This window comes from Plecotus auritus, assembly GCF_963455305.1.
Source record: "Plecotus auritus genome assembly, chromosome: 6".
Classification (NCBI taxonomy): Eukaryota; Metazoa; Chordata; class Mammalia; order Chiroptera; family Vespertilionidae; genus Plecotus; species Plecotus auritus.
The window spans coordinates 95,517,224-95,540,383 of record NC_137773.1 but is presented as its reverse complement, the minus strand read 5'-3'; the positions used below and the strand labels follow the sequence as shown (position 1 = coordinate 95,540,383).

Here is a 23,160-nt window from a genome sequence, read left to right as displayed (position 1 = left end):
GAGAAGTCACCGGCACGTCTGAAGGCTGGCCATTGGCTGGCATGCAGGAACTTGGCTGGTAGAGTTCCCAATGCTGAAATAAAACCTTCTCACAACCATGCTTAAATGTTTGTACAATGTGGTTTATGCTGAATGCCTTTCTCTCCAGGCTGCTGCAATTTTGGTACATGCCTCGCCGCGGAGGGGCCTCCATGACCAGCCCCAATAAAACCCTGGGTGCTGAGTCTCCAAGGAGTGCCCTGGCAGCTAACACTTCACACTTGTCACAGCTTGGCGATGGAGAAGTGTGACCCCACGCCGAGAGGACGCTTGGAAGCTTGTGCCTCGTTTCCTCTGGATGTGGCTCCACGCGCCTCTTCCTGAGCCCATTTTCCTGTAATGCATTAGCTTTATGCCGAGTCCCAGGGAACCAGTGACCTGGGGGTTTTGGGGACCCCAACAGAGAAGAAACCCACAGGGGCCAGTCTAGAGAATTGGCAAATGGTGGCCATGTGCCAGAAGCCAGGGGAAGCAGGATTGCAGGAATGGGGGAGGATGCTCCCGAGGTGAGAAAGGGGTCTCAGAGCTGAGTGTGCAACTTGGCAGATGGATGCCAAGAGACCAGACGAGAGAATCTGGTGACATTGTGGAGGCTAATGTTGACAAGCAGGTTCAGCATGGGACGTGGAAGCCCAAGTGGTGCAGAGAATAGGGTCTCCTGTTTTCCTATGGGGTGGGGGTAGGAAGCTTTATTTCCCACGTCAGCCTTTGGAGAATGGTGTCATCCCAGGGCCTGGGGCACACACCACCTCCACTTGGATCCAGTCCGGACCTGAGGCCCCTGCTGGCCTGGGCTGTGTTTTACATAACAGGCCTTCTGCGAACCTACCACCCAACGCCTGGCCACATCTGTCTACCCACAGAGAACTGTGGATATAAAATCTGAGAACTTTAAAATGAGCTTTAACTTGTTTTCCTTAAGTGTGTTTATTGATGTAAACAGCATGTTAAGAGATTCCAAAAACAGACTATGGCTGGTACATTGGTTTTAATTAAAAAAAGACATTTCAATGCCAGTGGCTTGGGTGGAGAGCAGCCAGGGTGAAGTGTAAGAAAAATAGAAAGGCTCCCTTGTGACACCCCTCGGACCTGGTGACCTGGTCTCAAATGCACCCTCTATGGGAAGGCAGAGCTGTCAAAACAGAACCAACAACAGCAGTTAAAAACCATCGTCTGGGATGCTTCATGCTCTCGACCACAGATGCATCCGTGTCCCTGGTCACCTGGGTCTGCCGCTGGAAATCAAAGACGGAATCACTTCATGGCACTACAGATCTGGAAAAATAAAAATCTCAGCTAGAAAGAACGTCCGGTTCAGAGACTGTGGGAGTGGGGGCTGTTTGGGGGCCGAGAGGCCAACGCCTTAATTGCGGGTGATCAGTGTGTGGTTGCATTTTTGGGGTCACCCGTAGGATGCATGGTGTCCCCTCGGTGATCAGACAGGGACTGCCGAGGCCCACTGACCATGCCCGAGGCCTGACTGAATTACAGACCAAAACCTGGTTGTGGACAGGCAAGGCCCTCCCCTCCTCCTTCCTTCTGAACACTTTACACAGGATTTCCTTAATTTGTGCTTCCCTTTGGTTTGAGAGTCAAAAAGAAGAGGGAGGGGAGAAAAGAAACATAACGGTTTTTGTCACTTGTCCAAAACAGAGAGAAAAGGTGGAAGTGGGAGTCAGATGTGTCGGCGATGCCTCCTGGGCCGGATGGGGTCACTGCACTGAGGGTGCGAAGCTCAGCACTCCTGGAACCATCACTGGCCTTTGGGAGCCGTGCTTCTGCGCCAGGATGTAGACAGGCTTTGCAGTGGAATTTTCGTTGTCATGTCCCAGAGATGGAGGCCCACCATCTCTGGTCACGGTTGCTGGTCATGTCATGTCCATCTTTCTCTCCAGATACACGATGCATGGGCCAGTTTGGTGGACATCACAGGAAAAATAGCAAATTCTTAACTTATTCCATCTCCAAAGTTGAAAAAGATCAGAGTTACTAAAATAAACAATTTCTCAATTGTGTTCTGGTGGCCCTGGGCCCGGTGGCCGTGGCAGGGGCATTGGAGGGGGGCCCCAGCTGAGTGAGGGGCTCACTCAGGACAGGCACAGTCAGCTCGGCTGAGCAAGGCTCAGAGTAAGGCGGCGTTCCTCACAGAAGAACACATCGGAAAAAGCTGGTCTTCTTCTGCTGGTCCGGTGTGATTTTGACTCCCTGGTTGCTCCCCTGGGGGCTGTTGCCTTCCTGAAGTCACAAGAAGTTTTCTGAGGTTATGACTGAGCATAAGCACTATGTCTCTTAACCAACCAGCCATCTAACCAAGGAACCATCTAATCACCCAACTGCAAGTCAACCCATCCCCTCCCGTCCACCATCATCCATCCATTCACCCCCTTCCACCTAACCATCCAACTGCAAGTCAACCCATCCCCTCCCGTCCACCGTCTTCCATCCATCCATCGCCTTCTATCCAACTGCAAGTCTACCCGTGCCCTCCCGTCCACCATCTTCCATCCATCCATTCATCGCCTTCCATCCAACCTCGTCTACCCGTGCCCTCCCGTCCACCATCTTCCATCCATCCATTCGCCTTCTATCCAACCATCCAACTGCAAGTCTACCCATCCGCCCCCACCCTGGCCCCGTCCATCATCATCCATCCATCCCCTTCCATCCAACCATCGAACCATCCAACTGCAAGGCTATCTATTTCCTCCTATCCATCACCCATCTACCCAATCATCCATCACCTTCAACGATTAATGGATTCATCCCCTTCCAACCATCATCAATCTATCCCCTTCCAACCAACCAAACATCCATCTATCCACCCTCTTTCTTCCTTCCCCTTCAAACTAACCATCCACCTGTCTATTCTCTTCCTTCTATTCATTCATCCCCTTCTTATAAATCATACATCTGTCCATTCCCTTCCATCCATCCAATTATCACTTCCAACTGACAATTCATCTTACACAAACCCAGAGATAATTTTTTCTATTACCCACCAACCCTTCCAACCATCATTCATTCTTTCAATTTATTCACCTATTCATTCACCCCTTTCTCCCCTCAACACCTTTCCATTTATTCTCCCTCTCACTCTTTTCCCTATTTCCTTCTCTCCATTCACCCACCCTTCCCTCTTTCTTTCTACCCCTACTAGTGAGGCAGTCAAGGGGCAGCCAAATGTCCCTTGGAATTTAGGGGTTGGGGGTGCTGAATTCAAGGTCCCAATTCCACTCACACCTGGATGGTCTCCATGTCTCTGTGCTAAGGCTCTGACTTACCACTTCTCCCCTGGTCCACCTTTCATTCTACTGTGGGTGGTATAAACCAGAAACCTTAACCTTGCCCACTCAAGCCTTACTGAAAACACACCAGTGCCCCACACTGCTTTCAGAGGACTACGCCTTCTGTCAAATCTGTCACCCAGTATCTAGAGCCTCTGCCAGTTCTGGGAATGTAAATCTTATTTTCTCCCAGGTCACCCTGTTTGGAAAGGGTCAGCCACCTTTTCTTTGACGAATTCTTTCTCATCTTTCAGCTCTTAGGTAAAAAAACCCTGAATTTACTTAACAATAACTCTTGAATGCCTATGCTGTGTCAGGCACTTTTGTGGGTACTGGGCATGCAGTGGTGAACCCCCTGCCTTGCGAAGCTCACCCTGGGGACGGAAATTATGTGGTAAACAAAAAAGCAGTGATTTCCCACCACGGGAGGAATGAGAGAAAAGGCAGGGCAAGAGGTGGAGGTGTGCTTTAATGGTGATGTCAGAGACCTCATGAAGTAAGTCAGTGAGACCTGGTACAGTCCAGGTGTGTGGTCAGCAAAGTAATGGCCCCCAATGATGTGTGCACCCTAATCCCTGAAACATATGAGTATGGCACCTGCTATGGCAAGAGGGACTTTGCAAATGTGATTAAGGTCAGATGGGGAGAGCATGCTGGATCATCCGGGTGAGCCCTATTGAATCCTGTGAATCCTCAAAGGCAGAGAAACCTTCTCAGCTGTGGTCCAAGAAAGAGAGGTGATGGCAGCAGGGTCCAAGATGGCGGAAGTGGTTCTAAGGCTTGCGATGCAGTGCCCTCTAGAAGCTGACAGGCAAGAAAATGGATTCCCCCCTGGAGCCTCCAGAAATGAATTCAGCCCTGCTGACACTTTGATCTGAGCCTGGTGAGACCCATTTCAGAATCCTGACCGCCAGGACATTAAGATAACGAATGTGTGTGGTGCAAGCTGGAAAGTTTGTTACGGGAATTTGTTAGGGCAGCCCTAGGGAACTAATGGGGAGGGGAGAGGCACCTCAGGTGGAGGGAAAGGAAACCCAAATAAACACGGGGTGCTTCAAGAACAAGAAAAGGCCAGGATGGCTGGAGCACAGGGGGTGACACGGAAACAGTAGCGTGACAAGGTGAAGCAGGTGGCAGCAGCCAGTGCATGAAGCGCAGGTGGCCTGGCACGGTGTGTGGAGTCTGCTCCCAGTGCAGTGGGAAACGCTGGGTTGTGCTGAGAGGGAAAATGCCAGAGGTCTGGGAGTGAGGTGGGCATCAGCAGAGCCCGCCCTTCTGTGACACTTTCAAGAGAGAAGAAAGGGTGGGCAGAGATGGTTGTCAGTGATGATAAAGATAAACATGAACTTGTACTGGTAAGATAAACAAGTCCCAGGGAATCTAATGAAGAGCACTGTAATCAGAGTCAACAATATTATAAACTTCAAAGTTGCTAGGAGACTAGATCTTAACTGTTCTCAAGACAAAAAAGAAATAATAATCATGTGACTGCTATAGAGGTGTCAGCTAATGCTACCATGGTAATCATATTGCAACATATTAATGTATCATGCTAACATTGTACACCTCAAACTTACACAATGTTGTATATCAGATATATTTCAATTTAAAAAAAGACATAAAATAGTAGGGGGCTGCAATGCTAAATACAAACAGAAAGATGGTAGGAAACGGGTGATTTGCAATTCTGTTAAAAAAAAAAAAAAGAGAGAGAGAGAAATCGTAAGGATTAGGGCTGTGTACCAGTGCTTCGTGATCTGAGCCCTAATAAATATGGCACATTCTGGAGGCAATCAACAGGCCAGTATCAAAAATATGGGCCAAGTGTCACTTTGATGTTCAGCGTAAGTGCAGTGGGCAAAAGTGAGTCAGAAGGACCATTAAGAATAAAAAATTTACCATTAAACTCAAGAGAAAAGCAAGTCCGTTGTAAGAAAATTTCTGTAAGAAAAGTACACTGTGCCCGGCTGACATGGCTCAGTGGCTGAATGTCGACCTATGAAGCAGGTTTGATTGCCGGTCAGGGCATACGTCTGGGTTATGGGCTTGATCCCCAGTGGGGGACGTGCAGGAGGCACCCAATCAATGATTCTCTCTCATCATTGATGTTTCTATCTCTCTTCTTCTCTGAAATAAATAAAAACATATATATAAAAAAAAGAATAGAAAAATAAAAGTACACTGGTTTACATGGACTGTTTCCTGTTTTGGCCAAAGAGCTGCTATTAAATCCATCTTGTGCTTCACGATTTAATTCATGGTATCTTAGAATTATAAAAATACATGTATTTTTAAATCAGGTGTGACCTACTTGAACGGCTGTGCTGTGTGTGCACTCTGTGTAATGAGACCTAAATGAGCCACAAGTAGAGCGCTGGAGAGCGTCACTGGCTGGGAAAGAGTGACCACTAAATGAGGCTCCCAGGCAACACTCACAACAGCATTTAGGCGCTGAACATGCCCGAAGTACAGCCGAGATTTCAGACTCGACCAAGTAAGTATAATTATGCTGAGTATTAAGGACCATGAAATGCTTGTGTGGTGAGCAAAAAAGCCAGAAATGAATGAAAGGGTGGATAAGAGGGATTCAAGTAGGACCTCCTGGAGGCCTCAGAGCCCTGGACCTACTATTAAAGGTCACAGAGCCACCACAACCTGCCAAATTTGGGGCTGGTGGGGGAAAAAGGCTATCACCTGCCAGACATGTCAGGACAGGTGCTGCTGGGGGCTGTCATCTGCAGAGTGGATTGGGAAAGGCCATGTGTCCCTTGCTAGCCAGTGCACTCAGCAGGCAGGGCCTTGTCTGCCTGGACACAGCCTGGAGCTGAGCAGCTCTGAGCCACAGAGAGAACAAAGTAGATGAGCATGTCTGGGAGCCGATGCCCCAACCCCAACTGCTACCTCTTCCCCCTTCCTAGCCATCTCAACTGGGTCTGGCTGGGCCCTGATGCAAGATGCCTGGGCTGAATCACACCACTGAGGTGGAAAATGGCAGGCGCCAATAGAGAACCATTCAGGGATGAGGAAGGACACACACTCACCAATTTTTTGTCCATTTTTGCTTTGATGTCTCTGGCGAGAGTGAAAAATGCCTGTGAAATAAGCACGTTGTTAGTACCCCAGCAGCAGGAAGCAGATGGGGGCTTCCTGGTTCCCGGGTGCCAATATGGAATGGGGACGGTGGGACAGCGAGGTGGGGGTCTCAACTGTCCAGCCCCATCTCCTACCCCCACCCGCCAAGACTAGCACTTCCCTGAGCCAATGACTGTGGGAGGTGAATCAGCCTCGACTGGTCAGGGAGAAAACTGAGGCTCAAAAGGACAAAGTGACTTGTCCCAAGGCATCTAAAGGTTAACTGACCAATCTGGAAGGATCCAGGAGGAGAACCCATCCTTGACTCCTGTGCGCTGCCTACCTGCTTTGCCCCTTTTCTAATGGTCAGGGGCAGGGTAGAAAGACAAGCAGCTCTTTGGCCAAACAAGCTTCATTTTGGGTCCTTGCCTGGCAGAGAGGAAGGGCTGGGATGGGGTAAAGGGTTGTCTTCTAGGGATGGCTTGACCAGAGGCTGCTGCCTCTGTTGCGGTCTCCTAACCCTTTTCTCCCTTCCCTCGTCTGCTCTTTCGAAGAACACTACAAACCACACCCCTAGCCCCTGGGCCTCACACAGAGACTTGGCCTCAGCACTTGCACCTAAGGGGCTACTTGTTTGGTGGGAGGAGTGGAGTCTCAGCAAACACCTATGTGATGTGCAGAGTTCTGTCATGGAGCAGGGATGGGGGTGCTGGGGACTCAAAGTGGTAGACTTAAGGGTCTAGGGATGGTGGAGACTTCCTTGGGGAAAGGCCACTTGGGCCAGGCCCTGATGGAAAAGGGGGTGTGAGGGAAGGGACCGTAACCAAAGGCTTGGAGGTGGCCTGGGATGAAAAGCGGTCGGCGAGGCCTGATCTTTGGGCTGCACACACAGCTGGCGCGGGCCTTCTAAGCCAGGTGTAGGGGGCTGAAGTTGGGAGTGACATGGATGGTCCGTTTTGGAAAGATCACTGGGGTGGTGGGGTGAAGAGGAAGGTAGGTCAGCTACAAGGCTGGCGTCACGTGTGGAGAGGAGAGGGTGGCCTGGGCCAAGGCTAGGCCAAGGCTCCCTACTTCGTCTGGGCTTGTGACCATGACGTCTATGTGGGTGGCGTGGCCCAGAGCACCTATCTGGAGACTCTCAGTTTCCCCATCTTTGAAACCCTGCCTATTTCCCAAGGCTCCCTAAGAGCCAGTGAGAAAATATCCTAGGTGCCCAGCTGGGGCCTGCACCTGCTAACATCAGAACATGGGGTGGGGAAGAGGCAGGGTGAGAGGGGGTAATACCCGGGGCCAGCTGGGCAGCTCAAGGAGCCTGGCAAATGGCCCTGCCAAAGAAGTGCCTCTTGGACAGATGGCCAACAGGACAGCCCATAGCCTATGACCAGACCCTGTGGCAGAGCCTTCTCAGAGGGTATAGACCAACCCTCAGCCTGAAGGGGCTAGGACTGTGGGCCTGGGACTCACGTTCTCCACATTGATGTTGGCCTTGGCACTGGTCTCCATGAACTTGATTCCATAGTCCAGGGCCAGCTGTGAGGGAGGGAGACATATATGCACACACGTCAGTTGCCAGGTGCACCTGACCCCCAGGAAGCACCCTAAATTGGAACAGTGATGGGGTGTTCCCAGATGAGCTGGGTCCTGTGGATTTGCTCCCTGGAGTCACCAGTGGACAGCAGGTGACTATTCATGGCAGGACCATGGCTCCAATCTCTGCTCGCGGTGGCCTCGATGGGTTCCCATGAGACACCATGCAGGAATATGCACAGCACAGCTTAGGAGCCTTCACTGCTCACAGTCTTTAGCCTGAAGCCTGGCTGGGCATGTTTTTCCCACTCTCTCTTCCCTTGGCATGTGCCCCACTTGGGCGACCGACTCATCCCTTTTTGCTCAGCAAAGTCCTGCATTTTGGGACCCCGTCTCGGATAAGCTGAGATGGTAGGTCATCCTATGCTCATGCAGATTCTGAGGGGTTTAGCAAGCGATCAAGGAACCTTGGGGGGCATGAAAGGGCTGGCCTCCAAGCAGAGAACCCTAAAACCCTGAAGTCCCTCTGCCCTGAGGTGCCTGGCAATACCAGGCCCAAGCGGGCCACCACGCCCACCTTCTCTCCCCGTTCCTTGGAGACTTGTCTCTTGTCGTTCACGTCACACTTGTTCCCAAGTATCATCTTTTCAACATCTGCAGAGGCATGCTGAGGGAGAGGACAGACAGAGGTGAAAGGTGAGTTAGGCGGGCTCACAGGCCAACTTGTGGCCTGACCCCTGAAATCAGAGTGGTAGGGTCAGGATTGCCAGGCACACCCTTGTGCATATGACAAGCTGAAGTTCAGAGAGGTTGAATAACCTGTCCCATGTCACACAGCCAATGCCAGGGCCAAGTCTAGGGTTCTGGCTGCTTCTCTGACCAAGTGCATGCTTTCTACCTGCTGAGGATGGCTTCTCTATGGGCTGCAATTACCAGGCTCCTGTGTGTGTCCCTGGGAACCCAGTGGGGTCTATGGGAGGTACCCCTGCCAGGCTCCTCTGCGGGGGCGTGGGGGGGAAGGGGGAGGGAAGGCAGCTGCTATCCTGAGAGCTTCTACCCTACTCCAGCTTACTCTCTTTGGGCTCCAGAAATGGGCCATGCCTGGGGTGGTGGCAGCTTCGCCGTCACCTGGAATTCCCTTAACTCTGTCCCACCCGCCCCTCCTCCGTGCAGTGGCCCTGCTTCCTGAAGACCCGAGGCACTGGATAGGACCTTCTTGCTGCAGCTCAGACCTGATCTCACCAAAATGCCCTGCATGGTTCCCCGCCTAACTTCCTGCCAACTGGAAGGCCCTCTCACTTGCTGGCCAGAAACGCAGCTTCCACAAAGACCACTGTGAGTGTGGGCAGTTCCTCCTCCTCAGCCAGGCACAGCCTACTGACAGCAAATGCGAGTTGCTGGGGAGGAGGCCCAGTGCAACTGCTTACGTATAACCGTCGGATCAGCAGTGAGTGACCTTCTGCTGTGGCAGTCCAGGAGGGGAAAGTCCTCTGGCCACACCTCACACCCAATGCCCCACCTAGTGAGTCATCAAAAGCTGCAAGCGCCTCAGTCCAGGAAGGCTTTGGGGTGAGATAAGCTCTTTGGGGAGCAGAAAGGTGAGGACACTGGCTTTGGAATGGGGAGTTGGGGCTGGCCACCTTCTCCTCCCTTCATGGTTCAAGGTCTCTCTTTGAGCCAGCTGTGGTCTGTGTGCTGCTGAACACGGGGAGCTCACACCAACTCAGACCCCACTCTGCTGTGGCTCAAAGTCACCTGATACAGCTTCTCACCACACCCTCCAAAGACAAAGGTCATGCCAATTCTAGGACCTTTCTTTTCTAGAAAGCACCAAATGCTCACGGTGACTGAGAGTTTGGGTATCACTTCTTCTCATTACCAAGACATCACCAAACCCAACAGCCCAGATGGGGAAATGGGCTCTCAGAGTCACTCTGTGACCAGGCTAGGGCAGCATGGTCTCTAGGGTTGACTGCCTGCCTGGGTTCCAACCCCTGCTTGGGCTACATCACTAGCTATGGGTCTCTGGACAAGTTCCTGTGGGTGGCTCTGTGCCTAGTGATCTCACCTGTAAACCAGGGGGCTCCAGGGTGAGAACTGAGGAGAAGCAAGGAAGTTTCCTTTAAGCCTTACCTCCTCAATGTTCCGAATCCAGTTCCGGATGTTGTCAAAGGACTTCTCGTTAGTGATGTCATAGACCAGCATGATGCCCTGAGCAAGGGGAGACAGGGATGCGTTCTAGAAAAGCTGTGAGCTGAGGGGGAGACCCAGCGAGACAGGGCAGCAGGGACTCTGACATGACACCTCTCCCTATAACTCCCTACTCTCCATCACTGGGGCTCTTCCTCTGCTGGGCTCCAGCAACAGCCTATCCCTGGTCTCTCAGGCTCTAGTCCTGCCCCCTCAGCCACCAAGGTGACCCTTCACCCCTAGACCAGATCCCACCATACCCAAGCTCATAAACGGCCTTGCTGGCTCCTCACAGCAGGATAAGTACAGCCCATGTGCCCCGGCAGCCCCTGAGATCCTGCTGACCTCTCAACTTCACATCCTGCAGCTCCCTACCCTCTACAGTGTTCCACAGCCCTGTACCGCCCCCCATGCCAACCTTCACTGTGCTTGGCTTCCTCCAAATCCTCACTCATCCCCCTGCCCTGGCCCAAGTCACCTCCTGGGTTCAGCCAATGCCACTTCCTCTGGGTGCTTCCTATGTGCCAGACACTGCAGTGAGGTCTCCATAAAGCCTCACAGGCCTGGGTCAAGTGGTCCCACTATCCTCCCCACTCTGCAGATGGGAAACCTGAGGCTGTGGGATGACAGGGTTAGGTCCCTGTCTCTGGCCCCACGAGACAGTAAAGGGCACAACTGGGTTCTAAACCCTGGGCAGCCTGATCCTGACATCCCTGTGCCTCCCAGCGAACCCACCAGAGTGGGGGCTGGCTTCAAGCACAGGCCGGCAGCACTGAGGCCCAGTAGTTCCATAACCAATGTGTGAGTGCCTAGGTACAGTCCATGGGTCCCCAAAGAGCCAGAGAGTGACCTTGCCTCCACCTGAGCCTATGATTTCACCATCATGTGAGGGGCAAATATCCCTGTTAGAGGGGAAACTAAAGCACAGAGGGGAGTGACTTTTAAGGTTTAAGCCCAAATGGGGCTAACCCTGAAGGAGCTGACACTGGCTCCTGTGAGGGACCTCTCTGAGCCATCCTCAGCACCAAGCGACACCCAGGCCATCCTTGGTTGTTCCAGACATCTTGAAGGGTATCCACAGCAAACCAGCCTGCAGCGCATTTCAATTCCCCTGTGCAGCCCAGCATCTGGGCTCAAGCTGTCCTGCTCAGGTCCAGCTTGCTCCATTCCCTCACACTACCTGTTCCCAGGGCCCAGCACTGCGTCCACAACCTCTGGTGTGGCTAAGACCTTGTCTCTGAGGAAGCCTGAGTTTGCAGAGTAAGAAAACGAGCCATATGCACTGGGTGGAGAACCTCGGGGGTGAGGGTCACCATGGAGACAGGACAAGAAAGCCACGGCACTTCCAAATCCCCACCGTGACCTTAAGGATACCCACAGTGGCCTTACAGCCTGCCACAGCCATGGTCATGACCTCTCAAAAATACCATCTGGGTCCTCATTCTGGGGTCTCCTGAGGAACTGAACAGACTGCTGATAGGAGGCCTCAGAGATTTTAGAGAACGTGATGTCTGCCTCCCCACAAGGCCAGCATGAGTAGAAGATGCTGGTGGGCAGACTCTGAATCGAGCATAGAAGGGGGTCTCTGCTCAGAAGCTGCACTCCTGCCATCAGGGGCAGTAAGGACTTTTCACCCCTTTATCCCATGGCCTAGGATTCTCACTGCCACCAAGAAGTTGGCACCACAGGCCAAGATTCCAAGGTCCTGGATTTTTACCTATAGTGTGTGTGGGGAGGGGAGGGGGTAGTGAAGAGGGCAGCGGATAGAGCTCTCTATCAGGAAACAGTATCAGTACCTGGAAAACACGATGTCACCCTATTCCAGGTCCTCCCTAAAACTCCCCTTGGGGCTCCTAGTGATCATTTTCCTGGCCCCCATCTGGGCACAGTTCCCCGTAGCTGTTTGCAGGCTCACAACAGGACACCAGACATCCAGTGTTCCCATTTTTAAGACCCCATGGTCTAGTACAGTGGTCGGCAAACTCATTAGTCAACAGAGCCAAATACCAACAGTACAACGATTGAAATTTCTTTTGAGAGCCAAATTTTTAAAACTTAAACTTCTTCTAATGCCACTTCTTCAAAATAGACTCGCCCAGGCCGTGGTATTTTGTGGAAGAGCCACACTCAAGGGGCCAAAGAGCCACATGTGGCTCGCGAGCCGCGGCTTGCCGACCACTGGTCTAGTACCTCATGGACAGAGAGGGTGATGGGGAGCAGTAGTGGCAATGTTCTCTGCACTGTCCTGTGAAGTTTCTGCTTGGCCACATTCGGCTCTGGAGCCCCTGAAATGTGGCCAGTGAGACGGTGGAGCTGGAGTCCTATTTTAACCGATTAAAATTCAAAGAGCCACATGTGGCCAGTGGCTTCTGCATGGTTAGTGCAGGTCTAGGAGGATCACAAGCCACCATTGTCTTGGAGCTGGACAGTGCCTTACAGATGGCTCAGTCCAGCTGGCCAGGGGTGGGCTGAGGGTGTGGGAGCTGAAGAGCCTGCTAGAACCGGCCCAGCCATGTACTCTCTGCATAAACTTAAGTCAGGCATGCAATGGCGCCAAGCCTCAGCGTCCTCATCTGTGTAACGGGGATAACGTGGCACCCACACTCAGGGGAGACAGGGAATTATGGCCACGACCTGGAAGGACAGGGACTACTTGAGACCACACAGGTCCCCCAGAGACCTGAGGGCTCCGCCCCACCAGAACACAGCAAGGTGAGGGGAAAATTAGTAAATTAATTTTAATGAGGAGAGCTAAGGTTGCAATCTTTGTGATTGAGTTTCTATTATGTTTCAGATGTTGTGTGGGACACGCTAAATACTTAATGCCTCCATTCATTTTTGCAGTCCACCACATTTCCTGAGCTCCCAATGCATACTCAGCACAGTCCCAGGCACAGGGCATATGGCAATGACTATGAAAAGGGCAGGGTGTGGCAGGATCTTGAAATGGAGAGATGGCCACCTATCCTCCTGGCTGTCTGGGACATAGTCTTATTCTCTGTTCCACTTTGCAAGTAGGGAGATGAAACTCAGAGGGTGACCCAGGGTGCTGAGCCAGGTCCCGGGGGTCTGTGTCTGCTCCTGTTGGCCCCTGAGTGCCCATCTGTACATACCTCACACATGCATGACCTGCTCAGAGCCCCCATGGGTCTCCCCCTGCATCCAGTTCAAGCCTGGCCTGGAGAAGGCACTCGGTAGAAATATTTGAGGGATGAACCAATCTTCTGATCACGTCACCCTGCCTCAGCTGCAGCCAAGAGCCCAGAACAAGTCAGCTCCTGGACCATCTTCAAGTTTTCAGTAGCAAATTCCATAGAGACTAGCACGGGCTGAGTGAACGCTCCTAAGTGTTGGGACATGCCACCTCCGATTTCACTGACTTCACCTGGAAGAACCGGCTTCCTGTGTCTTCCTTCATTCCCAAAGAATTAGGTTTCCTTAAACCCTGCATTGTCTCTGAAGCCACAAGGGATGTATGTGTACGAGGGAGGGGCACACAGCCTTTTCCTAAAACTAACCCAGGACTAAGGACCCCCGAGGAGCCAGATCATGGGGCCCCTCAGAAACAGCCAGGTTTTGATATCTAAGCAGTGACTTGCACTTTTACTTAAACAAGCAAACAAACAAAAACACCAATCCATACCATTGCGCCCCTATAATAAGCTGTTGTGATCGTCCGAAACCGTTCCTGGCCAGCTGTGTCCCTAAAGACGAGAAGAAGGGATATTAGCGATAGTGAGGATGAGGGGCATTTAACAGGGGTGGATGCCTGGCTTTCTGCGGGCCAACTCTGATTCACTGTCCTGCAGTGGGCAGCACCCCTTATTCTCCCTATTCTTACAGAGAAGGAACTGTGACTCAGACAGGTTAGGAACCTGCTGATGCCTCCCAGCTGGGGACACAACACAGCCACCTCTGCTTCCTGGGAATTCACCCTGTAGTTTCTGGGTCACAGAAGAGCCATGGTTTGATGTTACTATTTGTGCAAATCTGGGACAAGTGTGGAAGGGGCTCCTCATGTGGCATGGGTGACGTCAGTGAGGACTGAGGAGGCACTTTCACACCATCTCCGTGGAGGCCAGGGAGAAAGTCCTTCCTCACTGACAGGCCTGTGCCCAGCCCAGCTCCTGGCATGGACGGTATTCAGTGCTGGGCTTTAACAGATTGGTGCAGAACCAGGGTCATGTTTTTTGTCTCTGGACCCAGGGTTCCTCCTACAACTCTGTACCCCCTCAACCTCCAATCTCAGGAGGGATCTGCATGCCTAGTCATGTGGGGCTAAGCTGACTTTCTGATGCCAATAGGGGTGACATTTGTGCTTAATCATTTTATTCTCAATCATGGCCTGGTCTAGAAGTTTTAAGAAAGTCACCAACCCCACTGGGATTGCTAAGAGCAGAAGCAAGAAGACAAGAGGAAAGGAAAGTGAAACTCTGCTTGCTGATACAGTGTCACTTTGGACTTGGGCACCAAGGCTGCTGGGGAACACAAGTTGGAAGTGGAGGAACTTGTATGGCTTACAAAGTGATAACTTACAAGGTGGCCAGAGCTGAAGGCTAGGAGCTCTGTAGGATGGGCAAGGCTTTAGGCCTCATCCCTCTGGTTCTGAAATCAGATTCAGAGGTGAATACCATTGAAGCTGAGAGGGACTATGAAGCAAGCTGGGGTGATGCTCAGGCTCTGAGATTTGAGGATAGGCAGGATCAAGATGTGGGGGGAGGGGGTCAAGTTGTGGGGGGAAGAGGGCAGCTTTATAGCCTATCTCATGGCACTCCCTCCCACCCAAAGGCGCTCTCATGGACTGAAGGGATGGTGCCACCTTACAAAAAATTACTTTTCTTTATTTTGGTCAGGGCTCATGCTGCCCCCTGCCCCAAGTGATGTGGCTGCAAGACAGGGCTCCCCTACATCTAGCCATATGAGCTCAGACCGAGCTCCCAGGGCTGTGGGCTGCAGACCAGCATCAGTGTCAGGGACTCACACTTCTCTAATTTTATGTGGCATATAAGCCAGCCCCAGGTGAGGCCTGGCCTCAGATTATTTTTGGTTCTGGGGTTTCAGATCTGCCTAATAGGAAATGAGGCTTGGGTTGCCCTGGGAAAGAAAAGAGGAAGCAACGTAGGCCTTGCTCAGTGAGCTGACAGGCTCAGAAGGAAATGCCGGCCGGGGTATTTTGTCCTCCTGGCAGCTTCTACCACTTCCAGGCACAGAGGGCTCTCTCCAAGTTCAATTGGGAGCAGGCCACTCTGAAGCCCAGACCCAGGCTGTGCCCATATGGAAACACTGAGCTAATAGGGGCTTGTAGCTATGTCCCCAGAAGGTGCTGACATAAGATTGTAGCCCCAGCAGCCAACAGAGAACAGTTAATGAAGCTTCTGAAGAAAGTATCTAGGCTGGGCACAAAGAGATGGAGTCCATGGTCCCAAGGAGTGGGAGGGGACACCAGGGGCTTCTGCTTGAAGTGTTCTCTGGGTGAAGACGGTAATGACTCTTACCATATCTGTAGTTTAATTCTCTTGCCATCGAGCTCTATGGTCCTAATTTTAAAGTCAATTCCTGAAAGAAAAGGGGAAAAAAAAAAAAGGCACATCACTGTCAGCCCATTTCCCAAGCTGCATCTGAGGTGTGCACCTCCAACCTGTGCAGGTAACAGCTGCCATGGCTAGTGCAGGGCACACAAGATCTTGGAACACTCAAAACTGCCTGGCAGCTGGCAAAGATGGTAGGCAAACTAGGTAACTCAGGTGCCAAAGCTTTGTTCTCTTCTCTCTGCCATCAGGAAGCTTTAAGGAGTGGGCCCAGCAGAGTCCTTTGCAGGCCAGAGACCCACACTTCCAACCACCCCGCCCCTGGGCCTCCAAGCACCCAGGGCAATAGGCCCCAAGATGCCCCTGATAAAGGTAGGCTCAAGCTTTTGCACATACTGTCCCTTCTCTGTGGTGGTCCCACCTATCAGCTTGGCAAACTTCTCTCTCCTTTAAAAGCCATTTTAATGTCACCTCCCAAGAAGCCTTTCTGACCCTGCCCTCCTCTCTCCCATCTACCTCTCTCCCCAGGACCAGGGCCTCTCAACTTCCTCAGCTGCTCTCCAGGCTCCCACCATTGCTCCCTCAGTCCCTTCCCTAGCTTTTAAAAACACAAACACATCACAAAGCTAACCTCTGCTCCAAACCTTCCAGTGGGTTTACCAATAGATGAATGGATAAACAAAATGTGGTCTATGCATATAATAGAATATTACTCAGCCATGAAAAGGAACAAAGCACTGACACGCTACAACAGAGATAAACCTTGAAAACATCATGCTGAGTGGAAGAAGTTAGACACAAAAGGCCACAAAGTATATGATCACATTTATATGAAACTAGAGACCTGGTGCACGAAATTCATGCTGGAGGAGGGGGGGAGTCCCTCAGCCAGGCCTACACTCTCTCACAATTGGGGACCGCTTGCCTGCCTGCCTGCCTTATTGCCCCTATCCCCTCTGTCTGCCTGATCGCCCCTAACCACTCTGCCTGCCTGCCTCCTTGCCCCTAATCCCTCTGCCTGCCTGCCTCATTGCCCCTAATCCCTCTGCCTGCCTGCCTCATTGCCCCTAACCCCTCTGCCTGCCTGCCTGATCGCCCCTAACCACTCTGCCTGCCTGCCTGATCACCCTTAACTGCCTCTGCCTGGGCTCCCACTGCCATGGCTTCGTCCAGAAGGATGTCTGGAATGACATCGGAAGGTCGTTCAGCTGTCTGGTCTAATTAGCATATTATGCTTTTATTATTATAGATGTTTAGAACAGGCAATTCCATAGAGACAGAAAGGAGATTAGCGGTTACCAGGGGCTGTGAGAGGAATGTGGAGATGGGGTCCCATTGGTAGCGGGTAGGTTGTTATTGTGACCAAGGGGTTTGGAGTCTCTTTTTGGCATAATAGAAGTGTTCTAGAGTCAATGGTGATGGTTCCACAACTCTGTGAAAGCCACTAAATTGTACACTTTAAATGGATAAGGTGTATGGATTGTAAATTATATCTCAATAAAACTGTTACAAAAACCCAAAACACCTTCTCAGCCCCAGAATAAAGGAAAAACAGTTGCCTGTCTAACCTGTGCACCTCTCAGCAGTCACAGTTCATGCGCTCCTCTCCAGCCACCTTGGCCACGCTGCCCACCTGGCTGTTTCCTAACCCTAAGTATACTCTAGCCTCAGGCTTTCACTCTTGCTCTTCCCTCCCTTAGAATGGTCTTTCCTTCCACGGTCACCTGGCTTCCTCCCTCCCCCTCACTCAGGTTCTGTTCAGGTCACCTCCTCTGGGGAGCCTTCCTGACCGTCCTTATTCTCTCTCCCCTACCTGCTTTTTCTTTTTTCATGTGCTTATCCCTGACATTGTCTTATTTGGTTATTTGCTCCATGAAAATTAGCAGCAAAACCTGCTGATTTGAATGGCCTGTGTGAGGGGAAACAGCCAAACCTAGCCTCTGCCTCTGTGAGTTTGTTCTTAATCTCTGCCTGTGAAGCCTTGAGGCTCAGGCCCGACTTGAACCCTCAGAATCCATTAGGACAATGCTAATTCCATCCCTGCTCGCCTCAGGATCTGTCCTGGGGACCACATAGAATATAAGCCTGCGCTTAAAGTGTGTCCAATAGACTATAAGCTCCAGGAGAGCAGAGACTCAAACGTTTTATGACTGCATATCCAGTGACAGTGTGGCAGGGGCTGAATATGTATTTTCTAGAAGCCAACTGCCCAGTCCAGTACACACACCTTAACTATAGACTTTGTTACAGTGCTGCCTCCCTCTGATTCATTCATCTCTCCAGCCCCCACACGGAGGTGGGTGCCTGACATGCAGCAGACATCAGGGAAAGATGACTGAATGAAAGAATTAAGAGCAATGGGATCTATGTGATGCTCCATAGTTTACACAGCACTTTCCCCTATGTCATCTGTCTCCTTGAATACATGGGTGAATAGGGTCTGGAGGAGGTGGTGGGGTGAGCCGGGCTAGGGAGAACCAATTCTGGTAGCCACAGGGCCTAGTTCACACCACAATCGATGGAGCTTATGAGACCAGGCTTTGGCAAAACATAATCTGCAGAAAATGAACAGCCACTTCATCTCTGATATACAAAGAAAACCCAGAGGTACACTCACTGCCAGCAGAGAATCCCCATTATGCATTAGGTTGCATTTCAGGAGTTGCATTTCAGGACTAAGCATCCCAGTGACATCCCTTCCTAACACCCCCACCCCCATCGCAGATGCACTGGGACCTACGAAGTCAAGAATCACCATCCAATTGGCAGAGTACCGTATCACTGTCCTATTCTTCTCCTGGGTTTTATTAACACACCAAACTTAATTAGGAAGTGTAAACTTTACAAGGCCTAAGAATTATGAGGCTATAACTTCCAGGTCAGAATTAAATGAAACTTTCCTAGAAGACACAGACCTGCAGGAAGGCTACATGTGCCATGAGGGAAAAACAGTGGGAGGGAGAGATCCTGGTTCAAGTGCCTCCTCTACTCTCCTAGGTGACCTTGCCCAAATCATGGTCTCTTCTGCAAGTGGAGGCCTGTCTCCTCAGAGCCTTAAGTGCCAGCCTGGATTTTCTGGTCACGAATCGGAAATCAAATAAAAAACACACCCCTAAACTGATCTTACTAGTGCTTGTGCTGAACCGGAGGTTTCTGATACTGGGGAACTGAGATCAGAGTTGAGAGTGACCCACAGCTTGCCAGGTGTTAGCATCACTTCCTGATTGATGGGGGCACAGGGGTTATACCAAAGTTTGACTTTGGAGTGGGAGAGGGGAAGGAATCAGAAACACTTGTTCCCTGGGGAAGAATGCTGTCCACCAGGCAATGGGGACAATCTCCTATTCATGGTATAGTCCTGATCACAAGGCAGAGAGCATCACTCCTACACAGGGCTCAGAAAGGTGAAGTGATGGTTCAAGAATGAACAACAGCTGGAAATCAGGCATGAAGATTTCCGCTACTTTGCACCTGGCACCTAATTTTGCCAAGTGCAGCTCCTGGAGGAGGGCACTCAGCAGCTCACTGTGGGGTTCAAGAGATAACTTGACTGGGTTTAAGTCACACAGAGGTAGGGCAGAGCCTGTTTTCTCCATTCAGAAACAATTCCTGGGCTTGGCAACTGTTCTTCCACTTCCCCACTGCCGAGCAAGGCTGCACAGATCCGTGTTACTCCCAGGTCAAAACTTCTCACGTGGGCAATAGCTGTTTTATGGTGTGGGGAGAAGTCAGCTCCACTTTTGTGGCTATCAGAACTGAAAAGCAACAAGTCAGTTCCGTTCAGCCACAATGTGGGCTGGCCTTGCAGGAAATGCTATTCTGCAAAGTGACAACCGGTGTCCTGGGCCTAGCGATAGGGAGTCAGGCTGTCAGTGGCAATGGCTGATTTTGAGACTTTTATCTAGCATCTCTTTGGGGATGACAGGTCCCAGGGAAGGCAGCTGTCACTTGCCATTGCTGTGACCCGTAAGTGGGATAGAAGGCAGGGCAGAGAAAGGCTCTGAACTCCCTCTCTAGAAGAAATTCACCCATGGGGGGAGAAGGGTCTTAACCCCTGAAGGGGTAAGAGCAGAGGGTAGAGCAGAAGAGATCTGGGTTAGAGTTCTGGCTCCAAGGTGGATCAGCTGTGCCTGTCTCGTGCGCTCACTCTCTGGGATGCTTGAGCTTTGAGTTCTGGGGTCAGACACACATGGATTCAAATCCCATCTCTGCCAGCTGCAGACTATGACCTTGGGCGAGTCCCACACCTCCCTGAGCCTCAAATTCCTCATCTGTGAGAGGGGCTCATAACAGACCTACCACAAGGATTGTAGAATGTGGTAATGAACATATAGCGCCTGGCACACAGTAAATTCTTAATAAGGTTAGATGTCACGGGCCTTTCCCCACGGCAATTCCTTATGCCTCAATTTCACTTCTGCAAGATGGGAACGCTTCTTGCAGAAGAGCTTCTTTAAAGAACAGCTTCAAAGACTGCTGTGAGGACCGAACGAGATGACAGGCGCCAAGACCCTAGCCTAGGACATATATTCCCCGAAAAGCAGGCTGAGGGTTGGGCCTCAGGCTTCGCATCTGCAAAATGGGCACTTGATCCCCTTCATGGCCCAGGAACCCCCGAACGGCGGCGAAGGCGACTGCTCTTCTCCCCTCCGAACCCCTCGACCCTCTCAGATGCCTGTGTCCGTCCGGCCCCGCCGCTCCCTCAGCCAGAGCCTCTCAGGGGCGCGCCCAATCCAGGCCTCTGGCGACCCCGTCCGCTCCCCTGCCCCATTACCTATGGTGGAGATGAAAGTGGAGTTGAAGGCGTCCTCGGAGAAGCGGAACAGGACACAGGTCTTCCCCACCCCCGAGTCCCCGATCAGCAGCAGCTTGAACAGGTAATCGTAGGTCTTCGCCATATTACACTCTCTCCCCGACGGGAAGTGCGGCCAGTGCCTCGCCACTGGCTGCTGTTCCCGTCCATCAATGCCCAGTTCGCCTCCCATTGGCTCCCAGCCTTTGGCGCGTCACCGCAGCCTACGCCCGCCCCTGCGCCCCGCCCGTCGCGGAGAGACTTGGGGAAGGGGCGAGCGGGGCGCGGAGCCGGAAGCGGCCCCAGAGGGCCGCTCATTGGCCAACGCTCGAGACAGGGCGGGTTGCGATTGGCCAGCGGTGAGGAGTCTAGGGGCTTCAAAAGAAGACCAGGACAAGGGGCGTGGTCTCTCGTGTCCCAGCTTTCTTTCCCGGACTCTGTGGAGGCCCCGCCTTGCGCCCCCCTCACCGCCCCGAGCAAGGCGGGGAGCGCGCTGGGATCAACGCCAACGGCTCCGCGCCCCCGCAGCCCGGGGAGGGGCCTGGGGAGCTTGCGCACGCGCGCCAGGGAAGCCGTTAGGTGCCAGCAGAGGGCGCACGCGCATGGGGTCTCTGGCTCCCGCCTTCTCGGCCCGCGCAGGCTCAGTAGGCTCCGGGAAGAGCGCGGGAAGGCTCCTTGACTTAGGTGGTGTCGTCTGGAGGCCTCCGCTTCAGGCAGGCAGTAAGCAGGCTAGGGAAATCCGAAGAGGAAAGGAGAGTAGGGGGGCTCGTCACAGTCTAAACGAGCCTCTCCCCCTTATCCCCGCCCCTTCCCAAGTATACTCCGGGATTTAGGCACTGGCCAGGGGACCGATTTAAAGCTACCCAGGCCATCGCCAGCTGAGCTTGTGGGGACAATTCAGGATGGCCCTTGGATCTAATTAGAGGTTGTCCAGGACATTCTCTGCCTTCAGTTTTACCCTGTGTTAGAGTTGCTGAAGGAGGAACGCATGAGGCCAAAAGGAGTGGAGAATTACAAATTTACTAGAGGCCTGGTGCACGAATTCGTGCATGGGTGGGGTCCAGCAGGCCAGCCCTGATCGTGGTGAGGACAGTTGGCCAATGGCCCTGCCTCCTGGTCAAACTCCTGGTTGAGGGGACAATTTGCATATTAGCCTTTTATTATATAGGATTAGGTCATCTGGATACCCAGATGGGCTGAGCCCCCAAAATGGCACCAGCACCCAAAGACAGGGAGTCAGAGGTTTTTAAAGGGCTCTAGGCTGGCTTTTTCTGGGCGGAGAATTCTCTGTGCAGGTCTGGATTCGGGAAACTCCGCAGGGGAGAGGAGAGATAATGGTCTTAGCAAGTGGAATGTGGCCTAAGCAAGTGGAATGACCACTGTGAAGTGGCCTAAAGGTCAGTTCCCAGAGGAGGGGGTATCGATTTGATTCTTTGATCAGACCTAACACCCTGGCGCTTCCCTGCCCAAACCTAGTCAGCCCTCTGGAGCTCAGAACCCGCCCAGTAGGTTAGGATAGTGAGAATTACAGTTAGTATTTAGGAACGTTGGTTTTGTGCCCGCCAGTGTTTGTGGAAACAGTTATAAAAGAAAACCATATAAAACGTTTAATCCCCACAGCAACCCACTGAGGTAGGTACTACTGTTTAACCACGTTTTGTTTGTTTTTAAATCCTCACTGGAGAATATTTTTACCATTGATTTTTAGAGAGTGGAAGGGAGGGAGAAGGTGAGAAACAGCCACGTGAGAGAGACACACATCAATTGGTAGCCTCCTACAAAAGCCCCCACCAAGCTGGGGATCAAACCTGTGACACTGAGCCCAAACAGCCAGGGCTGATTAACCACATTTTATGGTGAGAAAACAGGCCAGAGGGCCTAAGTGACTTGCCCATGCCCCAAAGTGGGAAGTTGGATTATGAATTCAGACCCAAAAGCTGCAGAGGCCAAAGTCTTGATCACTAGGGTTTCCTGCTTCTCAAAGATGGGCCATATTCCATGTGTGGCCTGTGACTTGGTGTCACTCTTGGGCATCAGAGTGGTTTCCAAGAGATGGTCTCGGGCTCTCCTCCCTTGCACTTCAGCCCATTCTGTTCATCTTGTTTAGGAAAAGCTTCAACCAGAGTCATAGACCACTTTGTAGGTTTCAGTCCCCATGGTATTTGATGCTATTGACCACCTTACTCTGGCAGTTACTTTTCTTGGCACTTTTCCCATTTTGCCTGTTTCTTCACCTGCCACCTACAACTCCCCTTCTCTGGGTGCTGCTTGTCAGATTCCTTTGCAGTCTTTGGGGGTGGGGGTGGAGGGGAGGTCTATACTTGTCCCCTAGATGTCCATGTGCCTCATGCTTCCCTTCCTATCTGTTTGCACTTTCTAGGTGGTCCTCCCCACCCCCGTGGCTTCTAGTATCTCTCCACACTGGTGATTCTCACTTCTTAGAGAATCTAGTGCCCAGCTATCACTCTATGTCCAACTGCTTTCTCAGCATCTGCCTTTGGATTTGTCAAAGATCCTTCAAATTCAGCATGTCCACAACCGACCTCATCATCTACTCACATTAGCTTGTCCTGAATTGCCTTCTATCTGAAACCTAAGTTGTCTTTGAGACTTTTCTTCATCCCTCACATTCTGGTTCTCAGGGACATTCTAAGTAGCTCTTGAATCTTGCTCTTCTGTTTCCATCACCCCTCAGATCATCACATTTCCCACTGGTCTCCCTGATCAT

General features: G+C 51.8%; 1 protein-coding gene across 1 annotated transcript; it reads right to left on the bottom strand.

The window, feature by feature from the left end:
* Positions 1-1,012: 1,012 nt before the first annotated feature.
* On the bottom strand, positions 1,013-20,553 carry RAB8A (RAB8A, member RAS oncogene family). The gene is made up of 8 exons (XM_080676111.1): positions 20,415-20,553; positions 15,608-15,668; positions 13,756-13,816; positions 10,056-10,133; positions 8,500-8,589; positions 7,860-7,925; positions 6,365-6,415; positions 1,013-2,274 (listed from the first exon to the last, which is right to left on the bottom strand). Exons 1-8 carry the CDS (start codon positions 20,536-20,538, stop codon positions 2,182-2,184), a joined length of 624 nt encoding a protein of 207 aa, XP_080532237.1. The 5' UTR covers positions 20,539-20,553; the 3' UTR covers positions 1,013-2,181.
* Between the last annotated feature and the right edge of the window lie 2,607 nt (positions 20,554-23,160).

Excerpts from the sequence above, each read along its gene's own strand:
- RAB8A (XM_080676111.1), bottom strand. The coding sequence starts at position 20,538 with ATGGCGAAGACCTACGATTACCTGTTCAAGCTGCTGCTGATCGGGGAC. Across the intron at positions 7,926-8,499 it reads CCAAGGAACGGGGAGAGAAG|CTGGCCCTGGACTATGGAAT; the intron begins GTGGGCGTGGTG and ends CCTCCCTCACAG. Across the intron at positions 6,416-7,859 it reads CCAACATCAATGTGGAGAAC|GCATTTTTCACTCTCGCCAG; the intron begins GTGAGTCCCAGG and ends CTTATTTCACAG.